The following is a 16,640-nucleotide window of genomic DNA, read 5'->3' as shown; positions in this document are numbered from 1 at the left end:
GGCGCATTTTTGTCGCCGAGCGCGGCAGGCGCGGGCGCGCGGAGCTAATTGCGACTCTAATCCTCTGCCCCGCGGCACAGCCGAGCCCCGAGCCAGGAGTCGCCGCGCGCTCCCGCTCGCGCTCGCCGCGCTGGGTTAATTTTGAGCCGGAACGCTGCCCTTTGCGTCCGGGCTCAGCCGAGACGGGGCGCGGGCTACGGGCTAAAGTGGGGGGCTGGTTTTCTCGCCAGCAATCGGAGAAGGCCGCTGGAGAAGAGAGGAGGGAGGAAACGAGGTGGGAGCGGCGGGAGGGCAGCCGGAGAGCGGCGCGAAGAGGAGGCGGCGGCGGCGGCCGCGAGAAGGGGAGGAGGCGAGGGGAGGGCGGGGAGGGGAGGCCCCGGCGCGCCGCGCCGCGAGGGGCCGCGCGAAGCGGGGGCCGGGACGGGAGGGGTGGGTGGGGGGAGGGTTGGGGGCGAGAGAGAAAGTAACTCCAGGACGAGACCGGAGCGACCCGCGCAGCGAGCACAGGCTGCGAGGCTGAGCCCGGCTCCCAAGACCGGCGGCTGCGGGGGGCGGGGGCTGCGCCCGAGCCCGATCCGCCGCTCCGGCTCCGAGGTAAGCACCGCGCGGGCGGCCGCCGCTCAGCGACGCGCACCCCTGTCCCCGAAGTGGTTGCGATACCCGGAAAGTCGCCGGGCCGGGATTCGGACCTGGGCGGGGACGGCTGCTTTGTCCGGGTGCAGGGCGGCGGGGGCCGACGGCGAGGGGGCACCCAGCACAAAGGCCTGGCGCGGGAGGGGGGGATTGCCCACGTGGGCCGGCCCTCGCCCCGGGTGGACCCTCCCCTCGCGGGCGGTCAGCGAGCTTCCTGCTGCGCGGGGTGGGGTGGTGCGGGGTGGGGGTTTCCTCAGGTCCCGGCACTCGGGCCTCGGTGCAGGGCCGACCGCCCTGCAGGGCTGGCGAGTTTCCGGGGTCAGATCCCGGCTCACGCAGCCGGGGCTTCGGGCTGACTGGGCCCGGCTTGGTGTCCATATCAGAGCGAGGAAAAGTCTCCAACGGGACGGACGTGCGTCCTCTGACGCCCACCCGCGAGTCCGAAACGGAGCGGGAGGGGCTGGCGCGCTGGTGGTCGTTCCAAGCGCGCGGGGGTCTGGAGCCCCCAGGCGGGCCGCGCGTAGACGCGATCGCCGTGTCGGGATTCCGACTGCCAGGCGGTAGCCCCTGACCTGGACGCGGGCACCGCTCACACTCGCAAATGCCTCCCCCCTCCCTCGTAGCTGGAGCGCGTTTCCGTCCTCCTGTTGCCCCCCACCCCCGACTGCAAAAAGATAAGCTTCAAGTTTTCATTCCGTGTCTCAAATGTGCATGGAGGAATTCAACTGCACGAGTGAATAACAGCATTAGTTTCAATTAATTTTTTTTAAAATCCCGGCAACAATAAACTTTGAGAACAAAAGCGCTTTTACGTCCTTAATTAGGCGAGCTTCCCATCTGTGGTCTCTAAGTGTCTGCCTCTTGATTTAACTTCGTCTTCCGCCCCGCCCCTGCCGCACACCCTCCCGGTCCTGCCAGGCGGTTTGGGTTCCGCGGCCACCCCAGCCCCGCGGCGCCGCCGGCCTGGGCCCAGCCGGCTCCGGCCGCCCCGAAGTTCACACCGGCCGGCGGGCTCCGCGGCGGGGCAGGCGCACGCCAGGTGGCCCGCCTGCCTCCCTTCTGGCCCACCTCCTGGACAAGTCGGCAGGCCCCCGGCTCTCTGGCCCCGGGGCTGGCGCCCTGGGCGCAGAGCTGAAGGGAGTTCTGCAGGCGCCTTCTGTTTACCTTTTATGGTTAAAATAACAGCTTAGCAAAGAAGCGACTTCAAGAAGAAGCGATTTAGTGAAATCGTCTCAAGCTGCCGCAGCTCAGCCAGTTTAATCACCCCCAGAGAGCTGAACAACTGCGAGCACAATGGGGCACAAAATCATTTTGTGTGTAAATGAGCGTGGCATTCTGCTCGCTTCCCTCTGCTCTGGCGGGCGGGGCTTGGCAGCGGGCGGGCGTGGGACCGGGGCTCCCGCCTCAGCTCGGAGAAGCGGGTCCCTACCCCGCCAGTTTGGAAACCGGCCGGGCCGTGGAGCCCGGTGCCGCCGAGGCCCCTGCAACAGGCGGTCTTGACTGACCTCGGGAGGGCCGTGGAGCGCTGGGGCTGGGTCGTGGGTTTGATGCGGGTGCTGGCGGAATGAACTTGTGTCTCTTCCTGCACCCACTTTGTGCTTCTGACCTCAGCAGTGGTGTCGGGGAAAGGGTCCTTGTCCAGCACAGATGTGTTTGTCGGAGGGAGCAGTGGAGGTTCGCGTCAAGGCGTACAGCCTGGGGCTTCCAATGGTGAGTGTCTGGTTTGCTGTGAACATCAGGTTGTGCTTGCGATGGAGAAGAGGCCGGGTGAGAACAGGATGGAGCAGCTTTTTGATGGGTACTTGGTGTTAAATGTCACTTCCGAGCAGTGTCCTGGTAGTAGGGCAAACGTTGTGCTGGCCGCTTTGATAGCATTTCCATTGGAATTCCTTCCAGCACAGTTTATCCTCCGTGAGGCTTTCCTTCTGACTCCTCCCCCCAGCAGAGCCTCCCAGGGCAGGAGAACCCATTCCTGAGATGTGTTTTGGTTTCTCAGAACTTGAGATAAGTGACCTGGTTTTCTTTTTTGAAACTTGAGGGAACTCAGGAATGCCAAAAGCAGCCGACCCTGGACGGCTGTAAATTAAACATCGCTGTCTGCTAATGGCAACCCCCACCCCCGTTTCCTGTCAGAGAACTTGCCAGGACAGGAGGGTAGAACAAATCCTAGGAGAGTGACCTGACTGAAATTTGCAGGCTTTGATTCTCATTCGACCTTGTATGAAAACTGGATGTTGAATTTCAAGGCACAAAGTCAATCCTTGAGGGAGGATGGGGTTAAACCTGCAAGAGACAAGTACAGCTTTAGGTGTGGGGAAGCCAGTGGGGGAGGGAGGGGATGATATTCCCTGTGTCCACCTTCCCCAGGCCCAGGTCAGTGGAAGGTCTGCTTAAAACCTCTCTTCTGCAGCCCTCCTGCGTAGGGTCTGCAGAGTGTCTTCAGGGAGCTTCTGGAGACTGTGGGACAATCTCATTTCAGGTGGCCGGGGCACAGGCTGAGTGACTATGGGGAGAGGCAGGAGGGTTCATTAGCTGAGCTGCTGTCTCCTTCTGGCCATCTCTGTAATGCCTGGGGGCTTGATCCCGAGGGGATCTGGAATATATTAGGCACAGACAAGACCTTTCTGGGGGCTGGGGAGAAGCTGCAGAGGTGCAGGCTGGGCAAACAAAGACAAGTTTTCCTCTCTAAGGAGCCACAGGGGAGCGGTGGCTTCCTCTCTGACTTTTGCTCTTCCCTGGCTTCTGCTGGAAGAGGCTTCTCTGGGTCCAGCCAGTCTCAGACTGCATCTTAACACTGCAGAGACTGTATTTAAAGAGGTGGGGGGGCTCCCCAGCCTCTGGAGGGTGGGGGATCCTCTCTGAACTGTGGTTCCAGGGGTGCTCTCTGAAGCAAGAGGAGACACGCTTGGTAACGTGGCTCGAAACCAAAATACCAAGCAAATCGGATTTGTCCTGAAACATTTTGGGGGCAATAATGGTGAGCATATGTTTCAGTACTGTCATTAGCTGAATTAGCAGACATGGAGCTGCCCTGAGAACACGTGTGTGAGTGAATGTGTGTGTGTGCATGTGTGTATAAGTAATCTCCTATGGCCCAGAGGCTTGCCTTGGGGTGTGGGGACAGGCTAGTTGCCGTCTGTGTGGTAGGGCATGGGGTCTTTGGAAGCATGTTCAGAGAGGATGATCATAAGCATCTTTGACTGGGAGACGCGGCACCCAGGACCACTGAGGAGTAAGTCGTGTTTGGTCGTGTCGGTGCTCCCCACAGATGTTCTGGGCAGCGATGGAAGCCTAGATGCCTCACCGCAAGGAGCGGCCGAGCGGGTCCTCGCTTCACGCCCACGGCAGCACCGGCACGGCGGTGAGAGCTGGCAGGGTGGGCTGGGTCAGGGGCTGGTCGCCCCCTTTATGCCCTCTTCCTGAGCACCTGCTCACTGGCTGCCCTTCCTCGCAGCCACAGCCATGGTGCTCAAGAGATGGCTGTTGACTGCCTGTACGATTATGTATTTTCTCGAAACAAAAATGCTCTTAATTTGATGTGAAATTTACTACATGTATAAAACTCAACGCCTTAGGTGCTGAGGAAGTCACTAATTTAGAGGTGTCTCGTTACTGAGACAAACTTGCAAAAACCCCTGAATCCCAATTCACAAATTGGTGATTCGTTTGTCAGGGGATATTTCACATCTAACACATAAGCCTGCGACCTTTAATTAGAATTTTGCAGTTTGTTTTATGCCCCTGGAGGCTGACACCTTGAAAAAAATTTTTTTTTCTTGATTTCTTATTGCTAATAAGCATCTTTCTTTTTTTTCCCCTCTGGTACTTTGAAGAAAATGATGCAAATACACTTAATTACAGTGGTGGCCATAATTTGTCAGGCGAATATGTGATCAGGCACAAGCAGAAGTGATCTGATTAGATCTGTGATCACATTGGCAATCAAGGGAGTGCCTAGCTCTGTCGTGGAGAAACCCTTGTCGTGTGCCTTTTTTCCATCTCCAGGAGGGAGGAAGCATGTCTCGGTTGTCTCTTACCCGGTCGCCTGTGTCTCCCCTGGCCGCCCAGGGGATCCCGCTGCCAGCCCAGCTCACGAAGTCCAATGCGCCTGTGCACATCGACGTGGGCGGCCACATGTACACCAGCAGCCTGGCCACACTCACCAAGTACCCAGACTCCAGGTAAGAGCCGAGCCCCTCACGGCACCGGGGCTTGCGGTGGCCATAGGCAGCATGTGAAGCCTGCTGCCAGCCGACACACAGGGCTCCCCAGGGTCCCCCCGCCCTCAGACCCGCCTGCCCACGGCTGCTCAGCACAGGGACTTGTGACCCTGAGCTGGTGGCACTGGTGGAGCTCCTGACCCACTGGCAGAGGCCACTTTTCAGAGCCAGCCCCACCCGAAGCTGGCCAGCAGCTGGCTGGAGAACCTTATGTTCCTTCAGGTTCCTCTTGTGTGCGACTCACGCCTGGCCTTTGCAGGAGACTGGTTGTGAGCCATGCTGCATACTTCTTGGAGTCATTTGGGGGAGGAGTTCATCCTCTTTCCAAGTCTTAATGACTGGGATAGTGCATAAGTGCAAGGATGGGGTGGGGGGCGGCTGCGATTTGTCATCTTTGTTTGAGTGGCCACTGCTGGACCCTTAGGGCTAGCAGCAGGCTCCTTTGGAGTTGGGAGGGGGTGGGTGGCAGTGACTGGCTAAGAATTCCAGGGTGTCGGGGGATATCCACAGCTATGGACAAACATGAGCCACATACCGCCATCAGCAGATGAATCTCTGACCAGGGAGCTTTACCCTCTGCCCAGTCAGGCGCCCCTGACTCCTGACTCGGGCACTGCTCTTGCCTGTTGGGCATTTCTCTCCTAGGTTTCCCCGTTGGCATGTAACAGCAGGGCTGACCAGAGGTGGGATGGGTCTCTGAGCAGCTCCGGGAGATGATGCTGTGTGCTGCTGGCTGAGCCCGGGACCGCCTGCTCCGGGTACCGCAAGGTGGTACTGCCAAGGGATGGCAGCAGGAGGGCCATGCCTGTGGGCATCACCTCTGTTTTAGACATTTAAAATAAAAAGAGGAGTTAATTAATCCCCCAGACGCCGAGGGATGTCTCTGGGAAGCTTTCTGATCTAGCCGCCTTGTCGCTGGTGTGGTTGCTTATGGAGGAAGGATTCACAGCGTGTGGAGGTGGCTGCATAGAGCACACTGGAGGCCAGGGGGGCGCCCTGGAGGCGGGACGGCTGGAGGCCGATGCAGCGTCTGGTTCAGAATTTGGGGTGTGGGGTGCAGGTGTGGTTGGAGCTCTCTCCCTCCACAGACAGAGGCTAGGCCTGGGGCACTTGTGAACCTGGGGACCATGGGGGGCAGCAGCCAGGAGGCCACGTCGGCTGTGTTGGCCTGGCGCTCACCGGCAGGGCCCTGTCTAGGATGGGAGATGGATTCTGCTTATTTCATTTCAATTTTGCCTTCTGCGGCATCCACGCGTTGAGATAGATCATCCCTTAATCAGCTGACGACATTTGCAAGTGACATGCATAAAACCCTTGCCCACCACCTCTCTGAAGAGTGTTTCTTGAAATCAGACACTTGCCTTTCTGGAGTAATCACGGCCTGGCAGGACCAGCCTCCTCATTCTGCCTCCTGGCTGCTGCCTGGAGCTTGGCAGGCGGGGGTGGTCCTCCCCTCCCAGCCCTCCTCCCCCCCCCCCCCCCCCACCCCCAGCATCCTGCTTTGGGGCAGGGCCCCTGGCCAGGCTGCCTCAGTGGCCCCATGACCTGTGGGACCCTCGGGCCATCAGGATGGGCCCAGAGGGGGTGGTGGTCTGCATTCTTCCCCCGGGGCTGGACCTCAGGATAAATCTGCTGCTCTGCCTGGATGGCTCTGCCTGGCCAGGCTCGCAGGAGAGCTGCTCCTGAGACGGAAGCTCTGGCCTAGAGGCCATGGAGGTGGTATGACTTGTAGGACAGTCAGGACAGTGGGTCAAGCCAGGCCTGACATGTGCATTGGGCAGCTGTGCTGGCCGGAGCCCTTCAGATCTCTCTCTTCCTTCTTTGAGTGAATATTAAAATTTAAACAAAACAAAACAGTTTTTCACTAATTCTGGAAATAATGATCAATGGCTCACCCAGGGTCACTGAGGTATAAGTCACCTGGAAATAGAGGATTATGTTAAGGTCACCAGGGGAGGGGGCTCGTTCTGGACATCAAGTCTCACCCTGGGCAATGCTGTGAGATAAGGGGGCTTGTGCCTTCACCCCTTCGGACCCTGTGCCCACAGAGCTAGGCCTGGGTTCTCGTTCTTGGTTGGTCAGGGCAGCTGCATAGCAGGGAGCCCCCATGGGTGCTGGTCAGCCCAGGATGGCCCTTGCCCAGAACCCGCCCAGCCCAGCTGCTTGGGACTGGGAGTGGACTCCTGAGTCTGCCTCCATGCTTGCTGGACATCACTTAGCTCCTGCATCACAGCCCCATGCTGGCATCCATCCTGGCAGTGGGAGGCCACCAATGAAGATATCCAGGAACCTAGGAAGTAATAAAACCCCCAAAACATCCAGGAAATAGAGCCAAAATGTAAAAAAAAACAAAAGAAGAATAAGAAGGTGACCCCTATCAGCTGGGGTCAGAACTGGCCAGCTTATTCCTTATACACCTTCTGAAGTCAGTATCCCAAACTTATAGCCTCCCTAGGAGGGTGGCCCGGGGTAGGAACAGACTCTTTAAGACCTCACAAGTGTCAGTGGGTGCCTTTGAGGTGACTGTCCTAACCTTCCCTCAAGCTGCACGCCTCTTTGATAGCTTCAGACCCTGAGGGTGTGAGAGGCCTTAGGCTGGGAAGAGACGCTGAACCATGGAAAGAGCTGGAACCGGCCAGTCCCAAGATAAGACAGACTGAGAGCCTTCTAGCCTCAGACCCTTAAGATGACCTAGAACCCAGGCAGCCCTGGAATGTGGTGGACTGGGAGTCCCCTAGATCACCAGGATGGTCTGAGGGGTTTGCAATACTGAGGGCCTGGAAATGTTGCTTGCTGCACAGAATGCTTGAGCTCAACCAGGAAGGCTGGAGAACGTTCCATGGGGAGGCTGACCTGCAGGCGTGGCTCTCTCGTCTTCCTGCCACTGCCACGTGGGGGCCCTCTGCCGTCTACTGATGACTGCCCATGGCACCTGACAGCCTCACTCCGTCCCGTCTGTCTCCAGGCATGCTGGGTGGCCTTCATTCTGATATCTGGCTGCCCATGCTCTGCTGAGGTTAGGTCTGGGGGTGTTTAATGCTTAGAATAGGCAGGGAGCCCGCAGAGCTTGCCGGCAGGGCAGTGTTCCCCAGTGTCGTCGTCACCAGGCCTGGGCAGGTCAAGAGGGCTCCATGGCTTTCGGAAGTCTGAGATGAGTTGTATCTGGGTGACCACAGCACTGGTTTCACAGACTCAGACTGCTCCACACCTCCCCATGGGTTCCGACCCGCTCACACTCATCCATGAGGCAGCCTTGACTTGCATACGGCCCTACTGGGCCATGTCCCCAGAGTGAAAAGGGGTTAGTCACTCCCCCTCCTGGCCGATGGATGTGCCAGGCCAGCAGAGCAGACGGTGGTGGTGGGAGGCCCCTAGAGAGGCTGTGAGTGCTGTGACCCCGCAGCTTCCACCCAGCTCGTTGCCCTGGCGCACAGTGGCGGCGGTGGGACAGAGCCTGGGAGCGGTGACTTGGAGTGGAGGGTGGGATGGGCTGCCGAGGGAGACGGGAGCCTTGCTGGAGGTCCTTGCTGCTGCAGGTAGAGAGGGAGGGGGCTGAGCCTCGACTTGTACAGACTAAGCTGGAAGGCCTGGGGCTGGGATCCAGCCACCCTTCTCCCAGGCTGTGCTGAGTCCAGCTGGGGACGTGTGTGCGGCCTGCCTGCCGAGGTCGTGTCCCTGAGGAGACCCTGCCGACCTCCCTCCTATTCCCGAGTCAAGCTCTTAACCCCTCTTCAGGGGATCCTAACCCTCCCCACTGGGGCCTGGGGTCTGCAGGGGACGTGAGCCAAACCAGAGCCTGCCGCCCTGGGCAGTGGGGAGGCCTGGTCCTCCGCTCGGAAGTGGAGGGAGCCAGGCATGGGGCTCCCCATGTGTCCTTCAGGTCCTATGCTTCTATCAGAACCACCACCCTTCAGAGGGTGGGGTGCTGGGAGCTGCCTCCCTCCCAGTCCCCCCCTCACTGGTGTGCACACGGCTGTAGCAGGTGTGCACACTTCCGTGCATGTGTGTGTTCTGTGTGCATCCACACTGGACGGTGGGTGTCTGTGCCCTGTGACCGCACCCACATGTGCTGTCCGTGTGGTCTGCCGCTGTTATCCCCTAGGGTTCCCTGAGCCGAAGCCTTGGGTGGTTCGTTTGTAAGTTTGTTGAGTGTCCGTAGCTGTCCCTCTGGTGGACCTGTGTTGTCGATATCTCCCTCCCCAGGATGTGTCTGGTTCTGCCTATGGTCCGTGTGCTTCGAGGGAGGAGACCGTGTGACCCTGTGTCTGTTGCTGGGTGTGTTGTGTCCAATGCTTGTTCATGCAGGTTGGGTGAGGCGTGTGACCCAGGAGTGTCTTGGCTGGTTTACATGTGTTCACCAGGCGTGTGACTGCGGGCTGGGGTATCTGATGGTTGGTGGGGGTTTTCTGGGCGGGTCTGTCTGGCAAGGGTTCGTGTGCATGCGACGAAGTGTCTGTGTCTCCTTGTAGTTTTCCAGGCCTGTCACCTGTGTCAGTGGGCAGGGGTGTGGAGCTGGGTGTGACTCTCTCTGGCCATGGCTTGTGAGTGTAGGTGGGGCATTTGCGTGCGCTGGTTGCCATGCTGGTGTCCTGGCTGCCACTGGTGTGTGCACACGTCCTTTTCAGGCCTGGTGTAGTCCCAGAATCACTCACGTAGTGACGCTCACCCATCCAGCAGGGTGGCCTCTAAGGGGGGGCTGGGGGCAGGGCAGCAGACCAGCCCTTCCATCCCGCATCCCACTTTCCATCTCTCCCAGAATAAGCCGCCTCTTCAATGGCACTGAGCCCATTGTCCTGGACAGTTTGAAGCAACACTATTTCATCGACCGGGATGGGGAGATTTTCCGCTACGTCCTGAGCTTCCTGCGGACGTCCAAACTGCTGCTTCCTGATGACTTCAAGGTAAGTCCGCAGCCGGCGGCTCCCCGCCACAGCCTGTGCGGTGGCATTACACAGGGGACGCTGTGACTTAAGAAGCGGACCCGTGGTTGTCATGGCAACCATAAAAACTTAAACGATGAAGCCGAGGGCTAAATCAGTTTTTCTAAACTAATTTTGTTTTCTCACATTTTTAGCTTATTTATCAGGGTGTAACAACAATTAAGCAGCGACAGCAAGCGCTTACCCCAGTTGTATGCTGAAGGACCGTCATGTTCTGGAGTTAACAGGAGTTAGAGGTTCCCAAAGCTGGTCCTTATTGGCACTTGGCAGAGGGAACACCCTGATCCAAACCAAGCAGAACTTTAAACAAAAGTCCCCCCCACCTCGCCCGTCCTGGAATGAGCTTGTCTGCAGTAGCCGACCTGGTTCTGAGAGTCCTGCCTCCAGGGTTGGGCTCCTCAGTGGCTCAGGTATCCCAGAGGCAGGAAAAATCCAGGCTGGGGCTACCCCAGCTCCAACCAGCAAATGTCCCTCCTTCCTTCCGGCACCCAGAGGACCCAATGGTCCTAGGGCTGTTTTATCCTTCATTTAATTCAGTTTCTGGGTGCCAGCAACTGAACTCAGGCTAAAAATGCAGTGGGACAAGGCAGACATAGGTCCTGTCCTCACAGTGGTTATAGTTTATGGGATGATAGATGTTGAACAGAAAACCACTTAAATTCCACAGGGGCAGGGAAGCAGGAAGTACTGTGAGAGGGAACCACGGAGAATCTGGCCTGGGTGGGTTTGGAGGGAAGGGTGTTTCTCCGGGTGATGATGGAGGAACCGAGGCAGAAGGGTGTGAGGGCCTTGGGGGTGAGGAGGGGCGAGGGTAAGGAGCTAGACAGTGGCAGTCTGGGGCTGTATGAACCGGGAGGGGAAGAGCAGGAAGAGGGTGCAGATTGTGTCCAGTCCTCGCACTCTCTGCCTTTTACCCTGAATGCAGAGGGAGGGTGTGTAGGGGCAGGACCCTCAGATCTATTGTGTGAAGGATGTGGAAGGAGCAGGAAGGTGGAGGCAGCGAAGGTGGAACAAAGTGGTAGATTAGATTCACGTTTGGGGAAAAGAAGAAAAAGCCACGGTGTGGGCGGTGGGGGTCAGGGGGCTCTTGAGGGTTCCCCTGACCTGCAGCTTGAGTCCTGAGTGGATGTGTGGAGGCCCAGGGTAGAACAGGCTGAAGCACCCCACACCTGTGTAGAAGAACTGGTGGGGCATCTGGGGGAGGTATTCTGGGATTTGAGGAAGGATGTGGGGGTTGCTGGTTTGCAGGTATCATTTAAAACCTCTAGTGGATGAGAACAGGGGCCCGGCATGAAGCTGTGATGAACTCTTGTGGTTCTCAACAGGATAGGTTCTTGACTGATGGAAGGCCTGGGGTGACTCCGAAGGCTAGGGTCAGTCAGCAGGCGGAAGGACTTAGGGCCAGCGGTGTGCGCTCAGCTTTTGGGATTGGGCTTCCTTGTCTGCCCCCAGGAGTCCTCAGGCTCACCAGCGGGACTTGAGCTGAGTAGTCTGGTCATGGGTCTTCAGCTACTCAGGGCTGGAGTGGGTGTGGGTGGACATGTGTTTGATGGGGGCAGGGGACCAATGTCAGGGCCTTGAGGGGAGGTCGGTGTGAGCCTGCCAGCCTGGGGTTGAGCTGCTCGTGAGAGGTGGGCACCCCCCAGACACCTCCTCACACTGCTGGCGAAGGCAGGGACCAACCTTGATGTCCTTTAAGCTTCACCCACTCTTTGAGCTGCATAATAACATCCATTTTATAGACGAAGAAACTGAGGCTCAGAAAAGGTCTTGTAGATGATGCTGCTGCTGAAAATCCAACCCAGGCAGGTCCATGTCACCTCCCTGCAGGAGAGTGAGCATCTCCAGGGAGGGAGGACGGGGCTGCCCTTTGCCCACCCCAGCCTGTCCTCTCAGAGAAGGCAGCAGATCCCCAACCATCCGCACAGCCTCAGGCTCCTCTAGTGTAGCCTCTAGGTTTTTCTAGAAACTTCTCTCTGCTTCCCATGAAGCAGCTCTCGTGGCTTGGGGCTGGATGGAAGGGCTTACTGGGATCTGGGTCAGGTGTATACCAGCCACTGCCCTTGGACAGAGGCCAGACGTTTTGCGGGGAACCCTGTCACTGAAGCCTCACTTTCCCCATCTGTACAATGGGGACAGCCATCCCAGACCACATTGTGCTGGGAGTGGGGGTGGGGGCACAATCCCCCCGGGCGGGGGCGCGGAGCTCTGGAGCAAGAAGGGCGGACCCCCACCCACCCCACCGTATGCGCATGCCTGCAGGACTTCAGCCTGCTGTACGAGGAGGCGCGCTACTACCAGCTGCAGCCCATGGTGCGCGAGCTGGAGCGCTGGCAGCAGGAGCAGGAGCAGCGGCGCCGCAGCCGGGCCTGCGACTGCCTGGTGGTGCGCGTCACGCCGGACCTGGGCGAGCGGATCGCGCTCAGCGGCGAGAAGGCCCTCATCGAGGAGGTCTTCCCCGAGACCGGGGACGTCATGTGCAACTCAGTCAACGCTGGTTGGAACCAGGACCCCACGCACGTTATCCGCTTCCCGCTCAACGGCTACTGCCGGCTCAACTCGGTGCAGGTGAGGGCCGGCCCGCCCCTGTCTCTTCCCCGCCTGCCTCCCCGAAGCCCTGGGGCGGGCGGCAGAGGGAGATTGGGGTGGGGGGGGGAAGGCCGGGTCCCTGGGATGGCGCGGCCCTCCCGTGCCATCTTACAGAAAAGGCAACAATGTGTCGATGCATAATTTATGTCCCGCTCATAATTAAATGATGGCGCCTGGGGGATGGACTTAAAAAAATTGATCTGTGCTTTTTTTTTTTTCCAAAAGGATGTTCTATAAAAATGGCCTAGAGTATTTTCAACAAAGTGTGCTTCATTTGACACCCAGAGTCTGACTTTGGATTCAAATTAAACCCAGGCAGTAGGAGCAGCAGGTCAGAGGCTGAGAGTGGGGGCGGTTTGGAGCCCCAGCCCCCTTCCTCATCAGGCTGACCTAGGGCCACCAGCACCCATGGCACAGCTTCCCAGAGCGTGTCTAGACTGGTTTTCCCCACATGGGTCTAAGAGACTGGAAGCCCCAGATGGAGTTGGGGCCTATTTTCCACCCGTTCTTCCAGACCCAAGAGCATACTCCTGCTTCAGGCTTGGTTGGGGCAGAGCGCACTTGATAGGGAAAACTCTGTAGGCTGTCCTTCAGAACTTGCTAGTTAGCTGCAGGACACAGGTGTCAGACACAGTGACTGGGCCTCCCTCTCACAGAGGCATAGGCCCACGTGGACACGGAGACCTGCAGAGATGGGAGAGAACTCCTCTCCATCGTGAGCTCCCTTGAGCTGATCAGGCCCCAGGCCTCAAACCATCTGGGATTCCCAGCTCAGGGAAGCAGGTGGCTGCCCCGAGGCCAGGGGCGGGGTCTCTGTTGCTGGGGCCTCAGTGAGGGAGGGGGACCCAGGACCGTGTGTCTGGGAGAGAGGGGCCCAGTCAAGGTTGTGGACCCCCGAGGGTAGCAGGATGGCACCCATCCAGGTTTTGTCTCTTAAGGGGCCCTGGCCCTTCTGTGGCTGCCCCGCTGGTGGTTGTGCCCAGACCCCTGTCAGCGAGATCTTAACAGGAGAAGGTAACTCACCCTGACAAGTGCCCACCTGCCCAGCAGACTCTTGCGACTGGGCTTTGCTGACCCCTGTTTCTTCCCCGGCAGGTCCTGGAGAGGCTCTTCCAGAGGGGTTTCAGCGTGGCTGCGTCCTGCGGGGGGGGCGTGGACTCCTCCCAGTTCAGCGAGTATGTGCTTTGCCGTGAGGAGCGGCGACCACAGCCCACCCCCACTGCTGTCCGAATAAAGCAGGAGCCCCTGGACTAGGCCCTGCCTCAGTGTCTACCTGAGGCCCCTTGGCCCTAGGGACACCCCCAGGGACCTGGGAACAGCACTGGGGAGTTCTGCCTAAGCCTGCTTAGCAGTGGGCATGAGACTGAGGGTGGGGCCGGAGGGTCCAGAGCCCGCCTGGGGAGCCCCAAGGCCCGGGGCGTCATGACATCAGAACGTGGGATGCTGGAGGCATGCCCACCAGAGGACCGTGGATGTGACCCAAAGATGCCGAGGTGGGAACTCCGCCGCCAGTCGTCTGCGCCCCTCGGCTCCCAGCCTGGTACAGCACCCTGGAGGCTCTGCACGTGCCGAGGCGGGGTCAGCAGAGGCCGCCCCGGTCCACTCCAGAGGAGCGGTCTTTCTCCACGCGGCAGACTCCAGTGGGTCTCCTTGTGTCAGAGATGGCTTATTTTTCTACAGTATTTAAGACGGAAGTAACTGTCAGTGCACAAGTCAGAGAGGCCTACAAGGACCCTTGCTTCTTCTTCTGGTGCTCAGATCAGTGGGATGCGGCAGCACGTCCGCGTGGGGGGCAGTGGCAGAGCTGCGGGACCCTCTGCCCGGGTTCCTGCAGAAGGGGGCTTGGAGACCCCTGGTCCCTGCTCTAGGGATGGAGGGCAGCCAAGGCAGTGCTCTCCGGGCTGAAACACGGCCCCCACGGGCGGGGGGGGGGGCCCTGGGAGGAGGGTGGTACGGGCATGGGGGAGGGACCACTCTGGGACCTTTCGAGACCCTGTCTTTGCTGCCACTTGGGGCACAGGCCACACTTGAGTGTCACTTGACCTACTCATGCCCGGGGGCTTTGGTTTCCATCTGTGTGCGCCTACACGGGCTCCGAGAGAAGTCACTCCCCGTCGGGATCAGCACCGGGGCCACACTGCATCCTTACCTCAGGAATGGGCCCCACGGTGAAGCAGCCCATCTGTCAGCAGCATCCTCTGGGTCCCCAGCTCAGGAAGCCGTCCCCCACTATGATTTTCCCACACTCACCTGCATACTGAATTTTTAATTAAACTGTGGTTACACTAGTCTGCCAGTAAGGCCCAGACACAGTCAGACGTTGGGTTCTTGGCCCCAGATTCCAATGAGGACTGCCCGCTAGAGTCCTCGCAGACCTGCTGCCTCCCAGACGACAGGCCCAAAGATGGATACCCCCTGTCTTGTCACACTTCCCCTCCCCTCCCCTCCCCAAGATGACTCTTCCCCAGGGGGTGGAGAGTGCAGAGAACTGCTGGGCGGGTGGGGCGTCCCGGCCGGCCCCGCCCCTGGTACGATGCCCGTAGACTTGTATATGACTCCTTTAATATTGTAAAGATGCTAATGTACAATTGTCGTGTGTTTGTGTAAACACATTATGTTTCTAGTTCATGCCATAAATGATGCTATAAAGCGAAAGACTGAGGCTCCGTCCTGTGCCGAAGAGGGCAGCCAGATTCCAGCATTCCGTCCCCAGCAGGGAGGTTTGGGGATGAGATTCCTTGGGTTCCAGGGAGGAAAAACCGGCGGCGGTAGTTGGGGGAGGGGCAGGGACAAGGGTCCCGAGCTGGCGTGATTGATTGCTTTGGGGTGTTTCCTCGCGGCTGTACCTGTCCCCTCTGGGCAGCACAGTTTCTGAATTCTGATTCACAGCCCCTAACCAGGTACAAGCTGGGGGAAGGCAGACCAGAGGCGTCCGGGGGAGTTTTTGAGCCCGGTTTTCGGTGTTTGTGATTTTTCCCTCTGGTTTTTTTGGTTGAGGGTTGACGTCCTCTTTAGAGCGCCACAGAGCAGTAGGAGAAGGTGGCAGTCCCTGGCCCAGGTCAGCCTGGGGACATGCAGCTGGCGACAGCAGGGGGGACTGCAGGTCCCCCTAGATCGGGGTTGCGGGGGAGGGGCGGGGAGGAGTTGGAACGCCTTCACAAGACGTCCACTTTTAACGAGCCTGTTTGTATTTTCCCTCCAAGTCCTGCTGTTCTGAGCATGGAGGGCCTTTTCCCCTGCTGGTAGGGGCCACCAACCTCACCCTGCCTGGAGGGCATGCACAGCCGCTGCTCCGAGGCCACAAAGCTGCTGCCATCCCCCCCATACAGTGAATTTGCTGGACAGACTTGCCATCCTTTGCTCAGCAACATGCCTACGGTTGGCACATGGGCATTTTGGCTTCTGAGGTTCACATCTGAGAGGAGGAGAAAGTGTTGTGTTTATTAAAAAGGAAGTCTGGTGAAAACAGCTCAGTGGCGCGTGCGTTTATGGATTTTTCTGGTATGATAGCCAGCATAGTTGCCCGTTGATGGAGATCCCCTAACATTTTCGAGCAAACAATCTTTGATTAAACCATTGTGCTAAAAGAAAAAAAAAAAAAACACATAAAAAAGTAACTACCTTACTGGATATTACTCTTAATTATTTCCTTACTAATTAAGTCAAACCAGGAAGTTTGATTTTATATAATCTAGGGAATTTCTAAATTTGTAGAGAAATACTGTGTTCTCAAAGTCATGCTAAAATTCTAAGATGGTCCCCATGAACAATAAGTAAAAACATTTGTATACTTCCTGGAATGAATACACTATATTGTAAGTAGTCTCTTGATTACAGGCCAGCAGTATAAATGTTACTTCTGCTCTTCATAAATTATTCTTGATTATAAGCAACTGGACAGCTGACTGTGCCAACACTTCCCCGTTTCCCACCAGACCTCTCTGCTTGTGCAGGAGAGAATTTGTCAAAGCCACAGCAGGAGATGTTGGCCACTGTCCTGATCAATAGGGCTCAAAACCAGGTCACAACACTATTATCTTTAAGTTTTTTTTTTTTTTTTCAAAGCTCCCACTTGACTGTGTTCCACAGAATAAATAAAGGATATTTTATAAATTATACACCCAGCTCTAGCGCTTTGTTTCTGATCCACCGAGGCAGCCATAAAAAGGTACTCTGGCATGGATTACTCTGGAGCCACTACCCCCACACTTGGGACTTGGTTTGACCACTGAATAAGGACCTTGAGTAGCCCTGATCC

General features: G+C 57.8%; 1 protein-coding gene across 3 annotated transcripts; it reads left to right on the top strand.

Annotated features, from left to right (window-relative positions):
• The first annotated feature begins 448 nt into the window (after window positions 1–448).
• KCTD15 (potassium channel tetramerization domain containing 15) lies at window positions 449–15,037 on the top strand. 3 transcript variants are annotated; one of them, XM_020899264.2, is made up of 7 exons: window positions 449–594; window positions 2,248–2,343; window positions 3,902–3,994; window positions 4,639–4,814; window positions 9,610–9,754; window positions 12,056–12,361; window positions 13,478–15,037. In XM_020899264.2, exons 3-7 carry the CDS (start codon window positions 3,929–3,931, stop codon window positions 13,634–13,636), a joined length of 852 nt encoding a protein of 283 aa, XP_020754923.1. In that variant the 5' UTR covers window positions 449–594; window positions 2,248–2,343; window positions 3,902–3,928; the 3' UTR covers window positions 13,637–15,037. The 3 variants fall into 3 exon arrangements, with proteins under 3 accessions (XP_020754923.1, XP_020754924.1, XP_070307093.1); XM_020899265.2 differs by having other exon boundaries at window positions 2,245–2,343; XM_070450992.1 differs by lacking the exon at window positions 13,478–15,037 and adding an exon at window positions 12,608–12,645 and having other exon boundaries at window positions 2,245–2,343.
• Window positions 15,038–16,640: the final 1,603 nt, after the last annotated feature.

This window comes from Odocoileus virginianus, chromosome 20 (assembly GCF_023699985.2).
Source record: "Odocoileus virginianus isolate 20LAN1187 ecotype Illinois chromosome 20, Ovbor_1.2, whole genome shotgun sequence".
Taxonomy (NCBI): Eukaryota; Metazoa; Chordata; class Mammalia; order Artiodactyla; family Cervidae; genus Odocoileus; species Odocoileus virginianus.
This window is presented reverse-complemented; position numbering and strand designations above follow the sequence as displayed.